Source organism: Aquarana catesbeiana, linkage group LG06 (genome assembly GCF_042186555.1).
Source record: "Aquarana catesbeiana isolate 2022-GZ linkage group LG06, ASM4218655v1, whole genome shotgun sequence".
NCBI classification, from domain to species: Eukaryota; Metazoa; Chordata; class Amphibia; order Anura; family Ranidae; genus Aquarana; species Aquarana catesbeiana.
This window is the reverse complement of record NC_133329.1, coordinates 342848767-342863445: the sequence shown is the minus strand read 5'-3', so window position 1 is coordinate 342863445 and position 14679 is coordinate 342848767. Positions and strand designations below refer to the sequence as shown.

At 43.1% G+C, this 14679-nt stretch overlaps 1 protein-coding gene across 3 annotated transcripts in view; it reads left to right on the top strand.

Annotated features, from left to right (window-relative positions):
• The first annotated feature begins 13791 nt into the window (after positions 1-13791).
• Positions 13792-14679, top strand: part of LOC141147790 (scavenger receptor cysteine-rich domain-containing protein DMBT1-like) — a 45952-nt gene continuing 45064 nt past the window's right edge. The window contains exon 1 of one of the 3 annotated variants that reach the window (XM_073634969.1): positions 13792-14025. In XM_073634969.1, coding sequence (XP_073491070.1) covers positions 13962-14025 — 64 coding nt within the window. In that variant the 5' untranslated portion in view covers positions 13792-13961. The remainder of the gene's footprint in view (positions 14026-14679) is intronic. The other 2 variants (XM_073634968.1, XM_073634970.1) reach the window with 2 other exon arrangements.

The window sequence follows — 14679 nt, the reverse complement described above, 5'->3', positions numbered from 1 at the left end:
TGTGATGTGACTTGTATGCCTAGATAATTAAATGTAGAGACTATAGCAATTTGAGAAGCAGACGTTGGCAGATTGGTCACCAGGGGTCCACAGGTAAAAGAACTGATTTATCCCAATTTATTGTAAAACCTGAAAAAGAGCCATATGTATTAATTAAAAACATTACTGCCTCTAGAGAAGACAAAGTGTCTCCAAAAATAAAAGTGTATCATCAGCATATAAAGCGATCTTATCCTCTCCTAAGGGTCTATGAAACCCAATCCTATTCAATGATTGACGGAGAGATGCAACCAGAGGTTCAAGGGCCAAAGCAAAAAGCATAAATGATAATGGGCATCCCTGTCTTGTTCCTCCTTGCTTTGAAAAAGGCTCTGATTCATGTTCATTTACCTGTACCCGTGCCAATGGGACAGCATAGAGGAGTTATATCTAGCTTATAAACTGGGATCTAAAGCCAAATTTTTTCTAGACAATGCCATAAAAAATCCCAATCTATGCTATCAAAAGCTTTTGCCCCATCAAGCGACAATATAGCTCTATTAACCAGGTTTTCAGACGGAACCTGCAAATTAAGAAATAAGCACCTTATATTCACTGCAGTAGATCTGTTTGGGATGAAACCAGATTGATCTATATGCACTATCTTAGATATTACTTTTGCCAATCTAATGGCTAACACTTTTGCCAATAGCTTTACATACGAAGTGAGTAATGAAATTTAGATATGATTCAGGATTATTAGGCGTTAGGAGTTTAACTATGATAATGGCTTCATTCATAGAAGCTGGGAGATAGCCACATTCCAGTGCTGTTTTAAATACCTCTAATAGTTCAGGCAACAAATTAGCTCCATAAACCTTATAGACTTCCCCTGGTAATCCATCTGCACCTGGGGCTTTATTATTAGGTAAACTACCGTAGCAGAGGCAATATGGAGTTCCTCTAATGTCAAAGGCTGAGCCAACATCTCCCTATCAGCCACTGATAATTCTGTTAACATAATTGAGTCAAGAAAAAGTTGCAGTTCGGCTTCCTTATAGGATACTTTTCTACAATACAAGTTTTTATAAAAATTGAAAAACACTGATGAAAGCTCCAAAGTATTTTATGCAGTTTCAGTTAGAGAAATTTGCAATTCTACAACTTGTGTCATTGGTTTCTGAACTTTTACTATTGCTGCTAAAAGATGGCCCGTATTTTCCCCATCCTCAAAATAAGGTTGCTGAAGAGAAAAACGTTTCTGCTCTGCTTTTTTTACAAGAGGTATCAGCATATATCTGTTGTTTTGTATCCACTTTTTGTAAAAGTGAGTATACCCCTAAGTGAAAATGTCCAAATTGGGACCAATTAGCCATTTTTCCTCCCTGGTGTCATGTGACTCGTTATTGTTACAAGGTCTTAGGTGTGAATGGGCAGCAGGTATGTTAAATTTGGTGTTGTCGCTCTCACTCTTTCATACTGGTCACTGGAAGTTCAACATGGAACCTCGTGGCAAAGAATTTTCTGAGGATCTGAAAAAAAGAATTGTTGCTCTACATAAAGATGGTCTAGGCTAGAAGATTGCCAAGACCCTGAAACTGAGCCATGGTCGGCCAAAGAAGTGCACGTGCTCAGTGTCATATCCAGAGGTTGTCTTTGGAAAATAGACGTATGAGTATTGCCAGCATTGCTGCAGAGGTTGAAGGGGTGGCCTGCCTGTCAGTGCTCAGACCATACACCGCACACCTCATCAAATTGGTCTGCATGGCTGTCGTCCCAGAAAGAAGCCTCTTCTAAAGATGATGCACAAGAAAGCCTGCAAACAGTTTGCTGAAGACAAGCAGACTAAGGACATGGATTACTGGAACCATGTCTTGTGGTCTGATGAGACCAAGATAAACTTATTTGGTTCAGATGGTGTCTAGCATGTGTGGCGGCAACCAGGTGAGGAGTACAAAGACAAGTGTGTCTTGCCTACAGTCAAGCATGGTGGTGGGAATGTCATAGTCTGGGGCTGCATGAGTGCTGTCGGAACTGGGGAGCTACAGTTCATTGAGGGAACCATGAATGCCAACGTGTACTGAGACATGCTGAAGCAGAGCATGATCCCCTCCATTCGGAGACTGGGCTGCAGGGCAGTATTTCAACATGATAACAACCCCAAACACACCTCCAAGACGACCACTGCCTTGCTAAAGAAGCTGAGAGTAAAGGTGATGGACTGGCCAAGTATGTCTCCAGACCTAAACCCTATTGTACATCTGTGGGGCATCCTCAAGCAGAAGGTGGAGGAGCGTAAGGTCTCTAACATCCACTAGCTCTGTGATGTCGTCATGGAGGAGTGGAAGAGGACTCCAATGGCAACCTGTGAAGCTCTGGTAAACTCCATGCCCAAAAGCGTTAAGGCAGTGCTGGAAAATAATGGTGACCAGACAAAATATTGACACTTTGGGCTCAATTCGGACATTTTCACTTAGGGGTGTAGTCACTTTTGTTGCAAGCGGTTTAGACATTAATGGCTGTATGTTGAGGTATTTTGAGGGGAAGCAAATTTACACTGTTATACAAGCTGTACACTCACTACTTTACATTGTAGGAAAGTGTCATTTCATCAGTGTTGTAACATGAAAAGATATTATAAAACAGTTACAAAAATGTGAGGGGTGTACTCACTTTTGTGAGATACTGTATATATTAGCTAACACAGATGATCTTCTATACATTGTGCAATATAAAAAAATGAATGTCTGTTTGTACCTGCCTGCAGGAGAAATCGACTTCACTTGCTATCAATATAGATACACCTCTAGAATATGTAGTATAAGTAGAGTGATATTGCCTACTATATTGTCCACGTTTAAAATTGTTTAATTTATGTGATGTGTAAATGTGTAAATGAGTCTCCTGCAGGCAAATAATAGATGTAGAACATTTTTCTCCGTGTGTTGAACATTGCTTGTCTCTTTACTGGGTCACTAAACCCCCTAATATTCCAAGATACTAGAACTTGCATTAACGTTGACATATTACTATAATATCAAACTTTAGGCCCCTGGGCCAGCCCTACCATGGGTCCCGGTGGGTCCATGGGACCCTAGTGGCACTTTAAGTGGGGCGGCAACACGGGCGGACTGCCCGAGGACCCGAGGCTCCCTCCCTTTAGCGTGAAGTGTCCTGCTCATGCTGCTTGCATGATGTACAGTACTGCTGGGGAGCGGAGCGGAGGAGGACGGCCCGGGCGGGGTGGAGCAGCTCTCCTGGTCCCGGAACAGCAGAGGGGGAGCGCCGAAGTGCCAGAGTGCTCCCTCTTCTCCTTCTGTGCCCGCATCGGGGCACCAGTGAAGCTCTTTTCCCCACTCAGTCCTCCAGTAAACACAAGCGACCATGCTGTGACCAGGGAGAGGCGAGCCTCGGGATGTCATCATATCTCCCCTGCTCGCTCCCCCCCTTTCTCTTGTCAGCAGTGGGGAAGAGAGAGTGGCTCTCATCTTGTTCGCCGCCCAGCTTAGTGTCCGGTTTGCTTCCCTTCCCATTGGCCACAGCGGAGGGCCAACCAGAAGAAGCAAGGGGAGCATCATGGGACATGTAGTCCAGGAAGAGAGAGCGTGCCGTGCTGTACCCGCACCACCAGAGAGGGAGTGCCACGCTGTACCACCAGAGAGAGAACGCCATGCTGTACTCGTACCAGCAGAGAGAGCACCATGCTGTACCCACACCAGCAGAGAGAGAGCCACGCTCTACCCACACCACCAGAGACAGAGCACCATGCTGTACCCGCACCACCAGAGATTGAGCTACGCTGCCGCCAGCACCACCAGACAGAAAGCCACACTGCCCAGCATTACCAGAGAGCCACGCTGTACCAGCACCACCAGATAGAGAGCCACACTGCAGCCCAGTGCCACCAGAGAGGGAGTCACACTGCCCAGCACCACCAGAGATAGCCACACTGTTGCCCCCGTGCCACCAAAGAGGCAGCCATGATGCTGTCAGCACCACCAAAGAGGGAGCCACACTGCCCAGCACCACCAGAGAGAGCCACGCTGCTGCCCAGCACCACCAGTGAGAGGGCCACACTGCTGCCCAGCACCACCAGAGAGAGAGCCACACTTCTGCCCAGTACAACAAGAGAGAGAGCTATGCTGCTGCCCAGCACCACCAGAGAGAGAAAGACTGAGCCAATGCCAGGGTACAGACATGCTACACTACTGACCAGAGTCACCCTGGGCAACCCAGAGTGAGCAAACATCCAGCCGGAGGGATCGCTGCTGGTATTTCGCTAAGAGGGCCTGTTGGCCATTATCATTACTGCCCCTAGGGTCTGGGCAATTGGAAAGTGCCTAACCTGCTATCCTCTAGTCCTTATTGACTGCCGCAACACATCCCAACGAGCTCCAATGCTGGGCTGCTGGCCCAATAATAGGAGGGGGGGTGACACTATGTTTTAATGCACCAGGTGACACCAGCCCTAGTGACGCCACTGCTTTCACACACCGCACAAGCTTCGGTCTGAAATGCCCGGCGGCATTGTAACAAAGTCCCACCTCCTGTGAGATAGATGGAACACTGATCCAATGCAGTGAAATTGAATCAGTGTGACATGTATCATAGGTCTAGGCTGGTGTAGCTGGCGGAACTTTGTTACAGTGGTTTAAATCCATTTAAATCCAAGCTCTGTGACAGCAGGAGATCATCGCTGCTCTGTGATCCAGGGGCACAGGTAGGCTGCAATTGGTGGGCACTGACAGGCTGCAATTGGTGGGCACTGGTAAGCGGCAATTGGTGGGCACTGGTAGGCGGCAATCGGTGGGCAGTGATAGGCTGCAATTGGTGGCCACTGATGAGGCTGCATTTGATGGGCACTGATGAGGCTGCATTTGTCACTTTTCTTCCTACAAGTGTCTTCCATTGTCTCTCCTTGCTCTGTCTTTCCTCTCCTCCCTGCCTGCCTGTCAGCTGATCGCTTCCCTCCTGCTGCAAAAAATATGTTTTTCTTCCTACAATCCCCAGTGTTATATTACAGTATGTGCCCCCGTGCATGTTATTTATAAAAACAATGCCTCTCTGTGCTCACGTGAATACCTGGCTGACGTCAGCCAGGAGGAGAGCTGCGGGCAGAGTACACAGGGCAGTTGAAAACCTTTTCTGGGGAGGCAGGATGAGGACGTGACGCTCTCTTGGTGAGGGAGGGCCTGACCGTGCTGCTGAGGAGAGCGAGAGGGGAGATCCAGGAAATGCTGTGGCCGACTCATAGCGCGTGAGGCTGCGACGCTGCCACAAATGAGGACCCTGTACTGCTCGGAACCTACCCATTCAGACAGCTAGCTGGTTTGCCACAGGTGAATGTGACAGACAGAAGAGCGGCAGTATGCTAGAGGACCGAGCCTCGTGGCTTCCCTACCCCTCCCCAGGCTGCCCCGCACAGTTTTACTGGTAGACGGACGGCTAGGCGGATCAAAGGGAATTGGAAAGAAGTGGTATGGATGTCATCTCAGAGGGGCCCTGCGAGAGAAAGGTATGCAGACAGCTCAGTTTTTAATATTGCAGTGGATGCAGCAGCTGGGAAGAGTCAAACGGATGAGCAGGCAGTAGAAGAAGCCGACATGGAGGTACTGTTGTACTAAATCTGTATGAGGAAAATGCTAGATTAAAACAGCGGACCACCTGTACCTGTACTTATAGCATCTCTTACAGCTGACTAGTTCAACTGTCTGCATGCCTGTATGTCCGTCAGCATTTAGAATTGTGAGGAGACTTTTCTCTGTCCTGTTTGCATACCAGCTCGTCCGGATCTGCAGTACTGAATGTACTCTCACCTACTTACCCCCAAACCATTTGGTCTGCATATTTTCAGTTTGTAATGCTGCTATACTGTTGACTTTCTACATGAACTAGTCTGCAACCTGTTGAAGTGCACATTGGCTGGATTAGATACTTGCTGGCCGGCTTATTTGACTCTCTACACAGGAGCTAGCTGCCATAGATGCTGGATTGTAAATCTCTCCTATTAATAAGCTGGCTTAGAGGTTTTTCCCTTTTTTTTTTTTTCTTGCAAAACGGGTCTACTTACAGATTACATATAGGCCTGTATAAACACCGGTTGCTTTGCTCATCCGAAAACCCCCAAGTTTTAACTGCATTAGTCATTTCCTCATGTCGCTGGGTGAAAGTGGGGTGAACTGTCTATAGAAATTGCCTATTTACCTATTTAACTGGGCTAATGGTTATAGGGTTTATAACCTGCCTATGAATAGCTAGTGGAAAATCCCAGGACATTTTTGTTATAAAGAAATATAAAACCCTGATAAAGGGCAACTGGAAAGTAGAAGCTTCCATCTGGACTGTTTATAATCTTGCTTAATAGCAAACCCTTCAGTTGGGTACCTGACCTGCTTGTATATCAGCCAGCTAGGTGAGCCGTGGATATACTCTCTTGTTCATTTGTACAGCAACCCGCCCATACATTGGTATGTTCTGACATTCGGACTGTATGCAATTTCGTTTGGTTACACCTACATCTGTTGGGTCGCAAGTCCATAAAAATACAAAATCAGACTGTGACAGACCAGGGCAGAAGGTAGTAGAAAGACTTTTAAATAGTCAAGCATTGCGGTCATAGGCTTGTTATAAGACCTGTATAAGACTCTAAAGACTCATGATGAAAAATTTGAAAAAAAAAACGAGCTGCTACAGGTACAGACCAAGTCGGTGAAGGGAACTGATTTTAACTGTGGAAGAAGTATAAAAACAATATTAAAGTGCTAAGAAGACAGTCTACAACCGGATATAGGCATTGGGAGCCGATGTGATTGGCGATAGCAGATATAACACACACTCTTGTCACTACCTCTGACTAAAGGGCTAACCTTTCTGGGAAACAGCCTTATTCACAGGGTCCCTAATAGCTACACAAGGAGATGGTGGTATACTTAACCACAGACCCTTGTGAGCAAATCTTCATAGGTGGCGAGGCGTATTAATCATAAGTAATAAAAAGTATCAAAACTGGGAAAACGGAAAACCACAAACAAAAAAAACAAAGGAAAAACTACGAAGGGCAGTGAACTAAAAACCCCAAAAGTGAAAGCTAATACCTGCACGATTAAACAAGACATGACCAAGGAAGCAAGCCCAAAGAGTCCAGGATTAAGAAAACAGCAAAAAGCGCCACAAGAGAATGCAAAGGACTCTGGGAAAAAGCAAGGGGAGACCTCGGATCAAGCTAGAGACGAAATAAGCACAGAAAGTGAAATGGAAACAAGTAAAATGGATGAACAAAATACAGATGCTCATATTCCGACTAAAATAGAAATGACCGTGTTTTCAGGACTGAAAATGCTATAAAACTAGAAATCTCTACGCTAAGAGTAGATCTGGGCCAATTGTTGTAATGTGTAGAGGAGACAGAAGAGTGAACGGACATAAAAGCTCAGGAATTGAGAAAATTAAATCAACAGGTCAGAACAATGCAAGTAGATCAGAGGAAAATTCTATATAAAATAGAAGATCAAGAGAATCAAAATATAAGACAAAACCAGAGAATCTGTTCTCCACCAGAGGAAAGAGGAGAGGACTTGAGAAAAATCATGAATATAATATTTAATCCTGTCTTGAATAAAGGGGTCGAAGACAGTCTCAATATCGAGAGATTTCATGAGCTTAGAAAACCTAAAAACATAACAGATGACCGGCCAAAAGACATTATTGTCAGATCCCAACTGTATGAAGATAAAGCGGAAATATACTCCAAAGATTTCCCGAACTGGTATTACGGGGACTCAACAACTAAGAGGGCTAAGGGGGTAGCAATTGGGTTTGCGAAGGGGACGAGGTTCACATTGGAGGATAGGATGACAGATACCGAAGGTCGATACCTCTTCCGAAAGGGAAGACTGGGTGAAATGACATGTACGTTGGCAAACATATACTGCCCCAACAGGAACCCCATAAAGTATTTGAAAGAGAACATGGGCAAGTTAATAGACTTTAAGAAGGGATATGTGATACTGACCGGAGACCTGAATTTTTGCATGGACCCTAGACTGGATACCATGTCCCATCTACAGGGGATGAAAAATGTCCTGTTAAAAATGATAAAGCAGAAAATACACCAATGCCAAATGATGGATGTGTGGAGGATCCAGCACCCAAAGATACAGAACTACACATTTTACTTCCCTGTACATGGGACATACTCTAGGTTAGACTATATAATGGTGGACCACAGGCTACTGGGACGGGTAATCGAAACAAACATAGAAATATCCATGCTATCGGACCATTCCCCAGTGACAATAAAGTAAAGTAAGTATAATATGGTACCCTCCACAATATAGGGTATTGGGAGGGAATACGCACAAAATCACACGTAATGCACTGAAAATATGGGACCAGACTCACAAACAAAATAAATGGGAATATAATTCACCTTTAATATCACTTAAGGAAAATGATTATTTTACACCAGGGAAAAGGTCAATAGGTGGGAACTGGATAAAAAAGGAAAATGCACAATTGAGAGATATAACAAACATGGGTAAAATAAACACATTTTAGGCGTTAAAATTGGACACTGACTTAATGGTGATTAATGAATGGCCGTACTTCCAGATGAGGCACTTTGTGGAGAAACTGCCTCAACCAATAAGATCTGGGGAAGATTTAAGGCCACTGGAGCAGCTTTGTACAATGGTAAAATCAATAAATAATATATCTCGGATATATAAAATATTATTAGCAACGGAGGAAATGGAGGTCCCGCCATACATTAAAAAATGGGAAAAAGAATTGGGTTCACAGTGGAAGAAGCACAATATTTAAAAGATATTGAAACTTACACACTGCTCCGCTGTCGACATAAGGACGGCTGAGATTAATTATAAATGCCTGGCAAGGTGGTGCGCAACCCCAGATAAAACAAGTAAATACCAACCGGGGAAATCCCCGGAGTGTTGGAGAGGATGTAAGGTAGTAGGAACGATGGCCCACCTGTGGTGGAATTGACCCATAATTAAAAAGTATTGGAAAGAGGTCTTACAATTAATGAAGGAAATAACGAATAAAACAATACCTGAAGAACCATGGACATGCTTGTTCCATGGAGTGGAAGGTTCAGTAAGACAATACAAAGCATCAGTAACTCCCCACATGATAAATGCAGCGAAAAGTCTATACCCAAAAAAATGGCAGGAAGTGGAAAGCCCCAAAATCCGGGACTCGATATTCAGTATAGAAGAGACATACAATCTGGAGGGGGGGGTAGAATATATGGGAAAAAGCCAAGTAAAAATGATGGAAGTTTGTAAAAGGTGTCTTTTTTAATATTGTATGATGGTATTTTGAATAAAATAAAATAAATAAATAATAATAATTTAAAAAAAAAGAAAACCTTTTCTGAATGCTGGAAACTTGACAGCTGGAAACCGACCATGAAAAACATCTGTATTACTGCTTTTACATACTGTATTTTATGGAAGTTTAGCAGCGGTTATGAGCATAGAAGCATTTTTTAAAGCTAACCTCGTTATTAACTATTTCTGGCATTCTGTGGAGAAGAGAGAACAGCAGCAGAGAGAGCAGTGTGATTGTAGATGGCTGTCTTATTTTTTGTGTTTTCACTATGGTTTCCATCATGAACATGTGTGAAGAAATGCTCCTGATGTTGTTGTTGCTGAGGCTCCGACAAAAGAGAGGACCAGAGTTTGTTGCTACTGCACTCATCTATTGATGCAGGCAACAGCATGTGGTAAAATGTGTTTTTTCAACATTTTTATCAAAAATTATCAGAAATGTTTTATAAAGTTGCCCCTAACATTATTAATCCTCCAGAGCGTCCCACATTTTTTCATGATATTGTGGGCTACTTCCTGTGCAAAAAGTGCACAATATGCCAGCATAACTCCTGTGGAAGATGTAAGACCTTAGAGTTTCGATCAAATGTGACGAATAAAACTTACCCCATTAAAGTATTTTGCACTTGTGCAACAAAGTATGTTGTATACTTGATCACCTGCCCATGCGGCAAGCAATATGTGGGCCGCACGATTCGTGCTTTTTCCGTTCTTCCGTTCGTGTAGGTGAGCATGTTGCAAAGATCATAGGCGGTGACACTAAACACACTGTTCCTAGGCATTACAGACAACTCCATAATCGTGACCCCACTGGATCACAATTTCTTATCATTGATCGATATGTCCCCCCTTGGAGAGGAGGGGCTCTGACCCGCGGGGTGTCACGGTTAGAAACCTATTGGATTTATGTACTACAGTCTCATTATTCGCCATTAGGGTTAAATGTGGAATGGGATATCAACGCATTCATTAACCAATCTTGAAATTTGTTCGATTCTAGGTGTAGTAACACAATATTTTTTTCAATTATTATTTTCTCTTTCTGTATGGTCCATTTATGTATTGCATGGTTTCTATGGAGGTTCCATATTGAGCTGTGGCTCCACGTTTGAAATCAGCCTAATAGATATGGTATACCTACCTTTTAAATTTTCACATTGATTTTATAATTTGGGTATTATTACTTTTATATTCAACCGAGCAGGTCATGTCCCCCATTCATTTTTGGCACTCACTTAAGGTTGTATCCATTTATTTCCGTTTTTAGTTTTTATGCCCCCATTATGACACTTAAGAACTGCCATTTATCCAAGGCCGTTGTTTAATAATATAATAATGGTGCTCTTAACATGTCTGATGACCTTTATGTATTTTAGTTTGAGATATATTATCCAACATCGCTATGTACTTCCGGTCTTTGTATCTCGTTTACAACGAGGCTCGAGCTGCACTTTGCGTCACCATAGTTACCCGGACGTCAACACTATTGTGGGACGTCGGTTTTGCGATGTGCGTTCCAGTCATGCACAGGCCTCGCTCACAGCTAGGCCTGAGCCGCACGCGCATCACGTCTACCCGGAAGTACCTGTAGTTCCGTTGTGTAATGTGCGACCCTGGTTTTTGTCCCTCGCTTAGAACAAGGCTTGAACCGCTGACGCCATCTTACATACCCAGGAGTAAGTTCAATTGAACGGCTGTGTTTCATTGGAGCCATGGCTTAATGTGGGGGCTCCTTTTATTATATAAGGGCAGTATTTACAGTGGATCAGTACCCCAGATGATGTCCTATAGGAAAAAACGCGTCAGAGGGACTACTGATGCCACTGATACTGCCATTGTTTTTACTATAAGCGCTTTTTTTATCGCCAGAAATGTGAGTGTTACTCTTTCATTTTAATAAACAAGCTGTGAGTTTTTTACGGAATTACGCTATGTGCCCTCCTGTCTTCTTCTCCCCTTATACACATTTGACCTGTTTGGGTAAAGTCCTTTAATACATCATCGGAAGTCTTTTTGGTCCCTGGAAATCGTGTCTTCTGTGGCAGTTGCCTTCCAGGTCCAACATTATTCAAGCTTGATTGATCCAGTAGGTATACACCCATCTGGGTTCAATCCTTCCGGTAAACCTTTAAGAATATATGGTGGCGGATCTCCTATCAATTTTTTTCACTAAAGTCACATTTATATAATATACATCAGTTCATCTTTTGGATCACCGTCATTAATTTCTTTATGGACAATAGCAATGAGATTGTGATTGATATCTATGCCATCAAGGACATTTTTTTGATGTAGTGATTACCATCTTATGTCCACTCATTTTCATTTTTATATACACATTGTTTCATATTCATTTTTTTCATATGATTTCATTTCCATATGTTTTTTTGCACGGTCACTGTACATGTATATTTACTATTGTCAGTAGGTATCTGAGACTTTCAAATTCTTAGCGCTGCACTTTTTAATTGTATATCAGAAATGTTTTCCCTTTAAAAACGCTTAAAAATGCAAACGGGCATATATTCGGTTTACCAAGGTTACACGTGGTTACAAGCACTTGGCGTTTAAAATGCTGGAAAACTACAGTCCCGAATGCAATTTTTCTGCTTTCAAAAAAATACCTGTAAACTCAACTGCCTCCAAACTACTATAAACGACTGAGTGTGCATGTTATACATAAGATAACATAGAGAAGAGTTCAGGGGCCATTAAAAAAAATGTTCAACTGCTCTTAAACTTTAGTTTAGCAGCTGTAGTGTACATGAGGCCTAAAGTGCAGCAATGGGCAGTAGTAAAGCTTGATTTACTAAATAGAAGAGACTATACTGCCAAAGTGCGATAATGGCGACTATACTAGGCCTAGACCAACTGGATATGCACTGTCCGTAGAAATGAAAGAAAGGAGAGAAGGGGACTTGCAGGATGGTTTTACTGGAGGAGCAGTCCCTAGGTTGTTCTTTTGCTGGCTATTGTTGGGGCCCTTTTTCATAAGCGTTGGTGCACTTAACAACAGTTTTAGTAAACCAGCATGCAGTATAGTTGCGGTAAAAGATGCAGTAAAGTATCGGTAAAGATGCAGTCAAGGTACGGTAAAGGTGCAGTATATTCAATGTCCTGCCTCTAGTAACTCAGTCCCTGCTAGCAGTGTGAACAGTGGGCACTGCCCTCTCACTGGTCCCTGTGGTTCGTCTGTGATCTTTCACTGTAGAAAGGGAACCGGCTCAGTCTCTCCAAAGAATGCTCTACTCTCTACTCCCAGATCTTAGGCTCAGTCCCTGCTGGTCTGGCCCCTCACAGGTGTGGTCAGCATGCAGCAGATGTGCTCTCCTTGGTTCTCTCAGCACCAAGAGAAAGAACTTTCCTGGGCAGTTTAATAAAAATCATCTTTCCACTCCTCCCACTGCACAGTACCTATTGGTGTATGTATTGTAAGAAGTCTATTCCTCCCATTATATTGCTGTCATTTCAAACCAAAACTCCCAGCACTCTGCATAGAAGTCTATGGGCTTTTTTGGCTCTAGCTCCCCCCCTGCTGGCTGGAGGAGTATAGTGCAGCACAACATCAATATCACAGTAGAGGGAGAAAAGAACGAAAAGTAATGTCTCCTTTTCCATATTGCTGTAGCCTAGCACTCAGCTACACTGGTTAAGTGAATTGACTGGAATGACAAGTGACTGAAATCCTACAGTGTTTGGGAATGGGGAATGAAATATACATCTTGTGTTAACCTTCTGGGTAATAGAGAGTGTCAAGTAACTAAGGAAGGAGAAGCAGCTAGTTTGGGAAAGGAGGCGGTGGTGGCCGGTAATGGACGCTTTGTCAAAGGGGGGGATTGGTGGCTGTATGGTCTACCTGACTCAGTGGCAGGGATCCTAGGTTAGGACCCGCTGTTAAGCAGAGCTATCCTATGGACTGGTCCTGGACCATAAGTATGCAAGGCCTTGCGAATTATACAGCAGTGTCCCTCCATGTCTTCGAGCTGAACAAAGTGTAAAGTGTAATGTATTAAGGAACTGGTGTAGGAAAATGTAATGCTTTTTCCCTCAAAATAGCTTCATAGTCGGTGCCGGGACAGGTGTCACTGGCAGGTGGAAAGATGTTATCCTTCCGTTGTGGGGCTCAATGTAATGCTTACGCCCCCAGCCACTTGCGGTGCTAACCCACACATGAAAAGTGGATCTCTGTGCAAACACTTGGCAAATGAAGTGAACATGGTTCCCCACCACGACCAACAGGTATATTTGGATTGTGGAGAACACTGATTTTAAGAAGATTTAAGAGATGGTGGCATTGCGATTTGTTAGCTGAGAATAACTAGTTTGCAACAATCAACAAGCCAGCTTAGTGTTAATTCCAGAGTATGATGTCTTGTTTTTGCTGGCTGATTCTTTTTTTTTTTTTTTTTAGCCAGAATAAATAAATCTCAATTACATTTACTTCATTAACTAATTGAAGAACAGCATGTGTAACCATAGACAAACCTTTATTATCTACCTCAGTATTATTATCTACCTCATTACCGTTGCTGTGCCAGTTTCCTGGAACAATCTACCAGGAATCAGCATTGTGTATATATAAGATAATACATCAGAAGGACATGCATTGTGCTCATATAGTCGCCAGTCATTATGGAAACTCCAGCACTTGTACTCTGTTTGGTGCTTCTTACACTCAGCCTTCCTACTGGCACAGGTGAGATTGTACATGACATGTCTAGTTTTCTGTTTCTGATACTATTTGTATAGTAAATTATAATTGTGGACATTTCCTTATAATTTTGTATGACATCTTATTCTGAAAATGCTACCAGATTCTTGACTCTGGTACAAAGCATTTTTTTTTATTTGGTGCTATAAACCTGAACATACAAAGTTTACATACAGACATTTAAAAAAAAAATCACCAAAACTAAGGGAAGAAGGGAACGACATAGTTAATAAAAACATATTAGGATTTGCTAAAGGTTTATAAGGGACTAAAATGTTAATTTTTTTTTTCACACATAACAGTAAATCATGAATGCAAGCTTCCTTAAAGAGGATGTTCAGTCAACGCTCGTCTAACTGTACTTCTCCTGTGGATTACAGGAGTGCAGTCCATTCTGCACTCCTGTGACTCGTTTTCAGCCAACAGCGGGCTGAAGCTCCCCCTGCTGTCAATCAAATCCTATGAGGGGGAAGCGAGGGGGTGGGGCTAGGGTTGCTTGGCAATTTTTTTTTTTTGTAGTATACACTATAGGATTGTGAAAGACCTGGGGCACCTTTGGGTGCCCCAAGGCCAAGAACAGTGGCTATGACCAAATTGTGTTAACAGTAGGAGGGGCTTAAAGGGGCATGGTTAAATAAA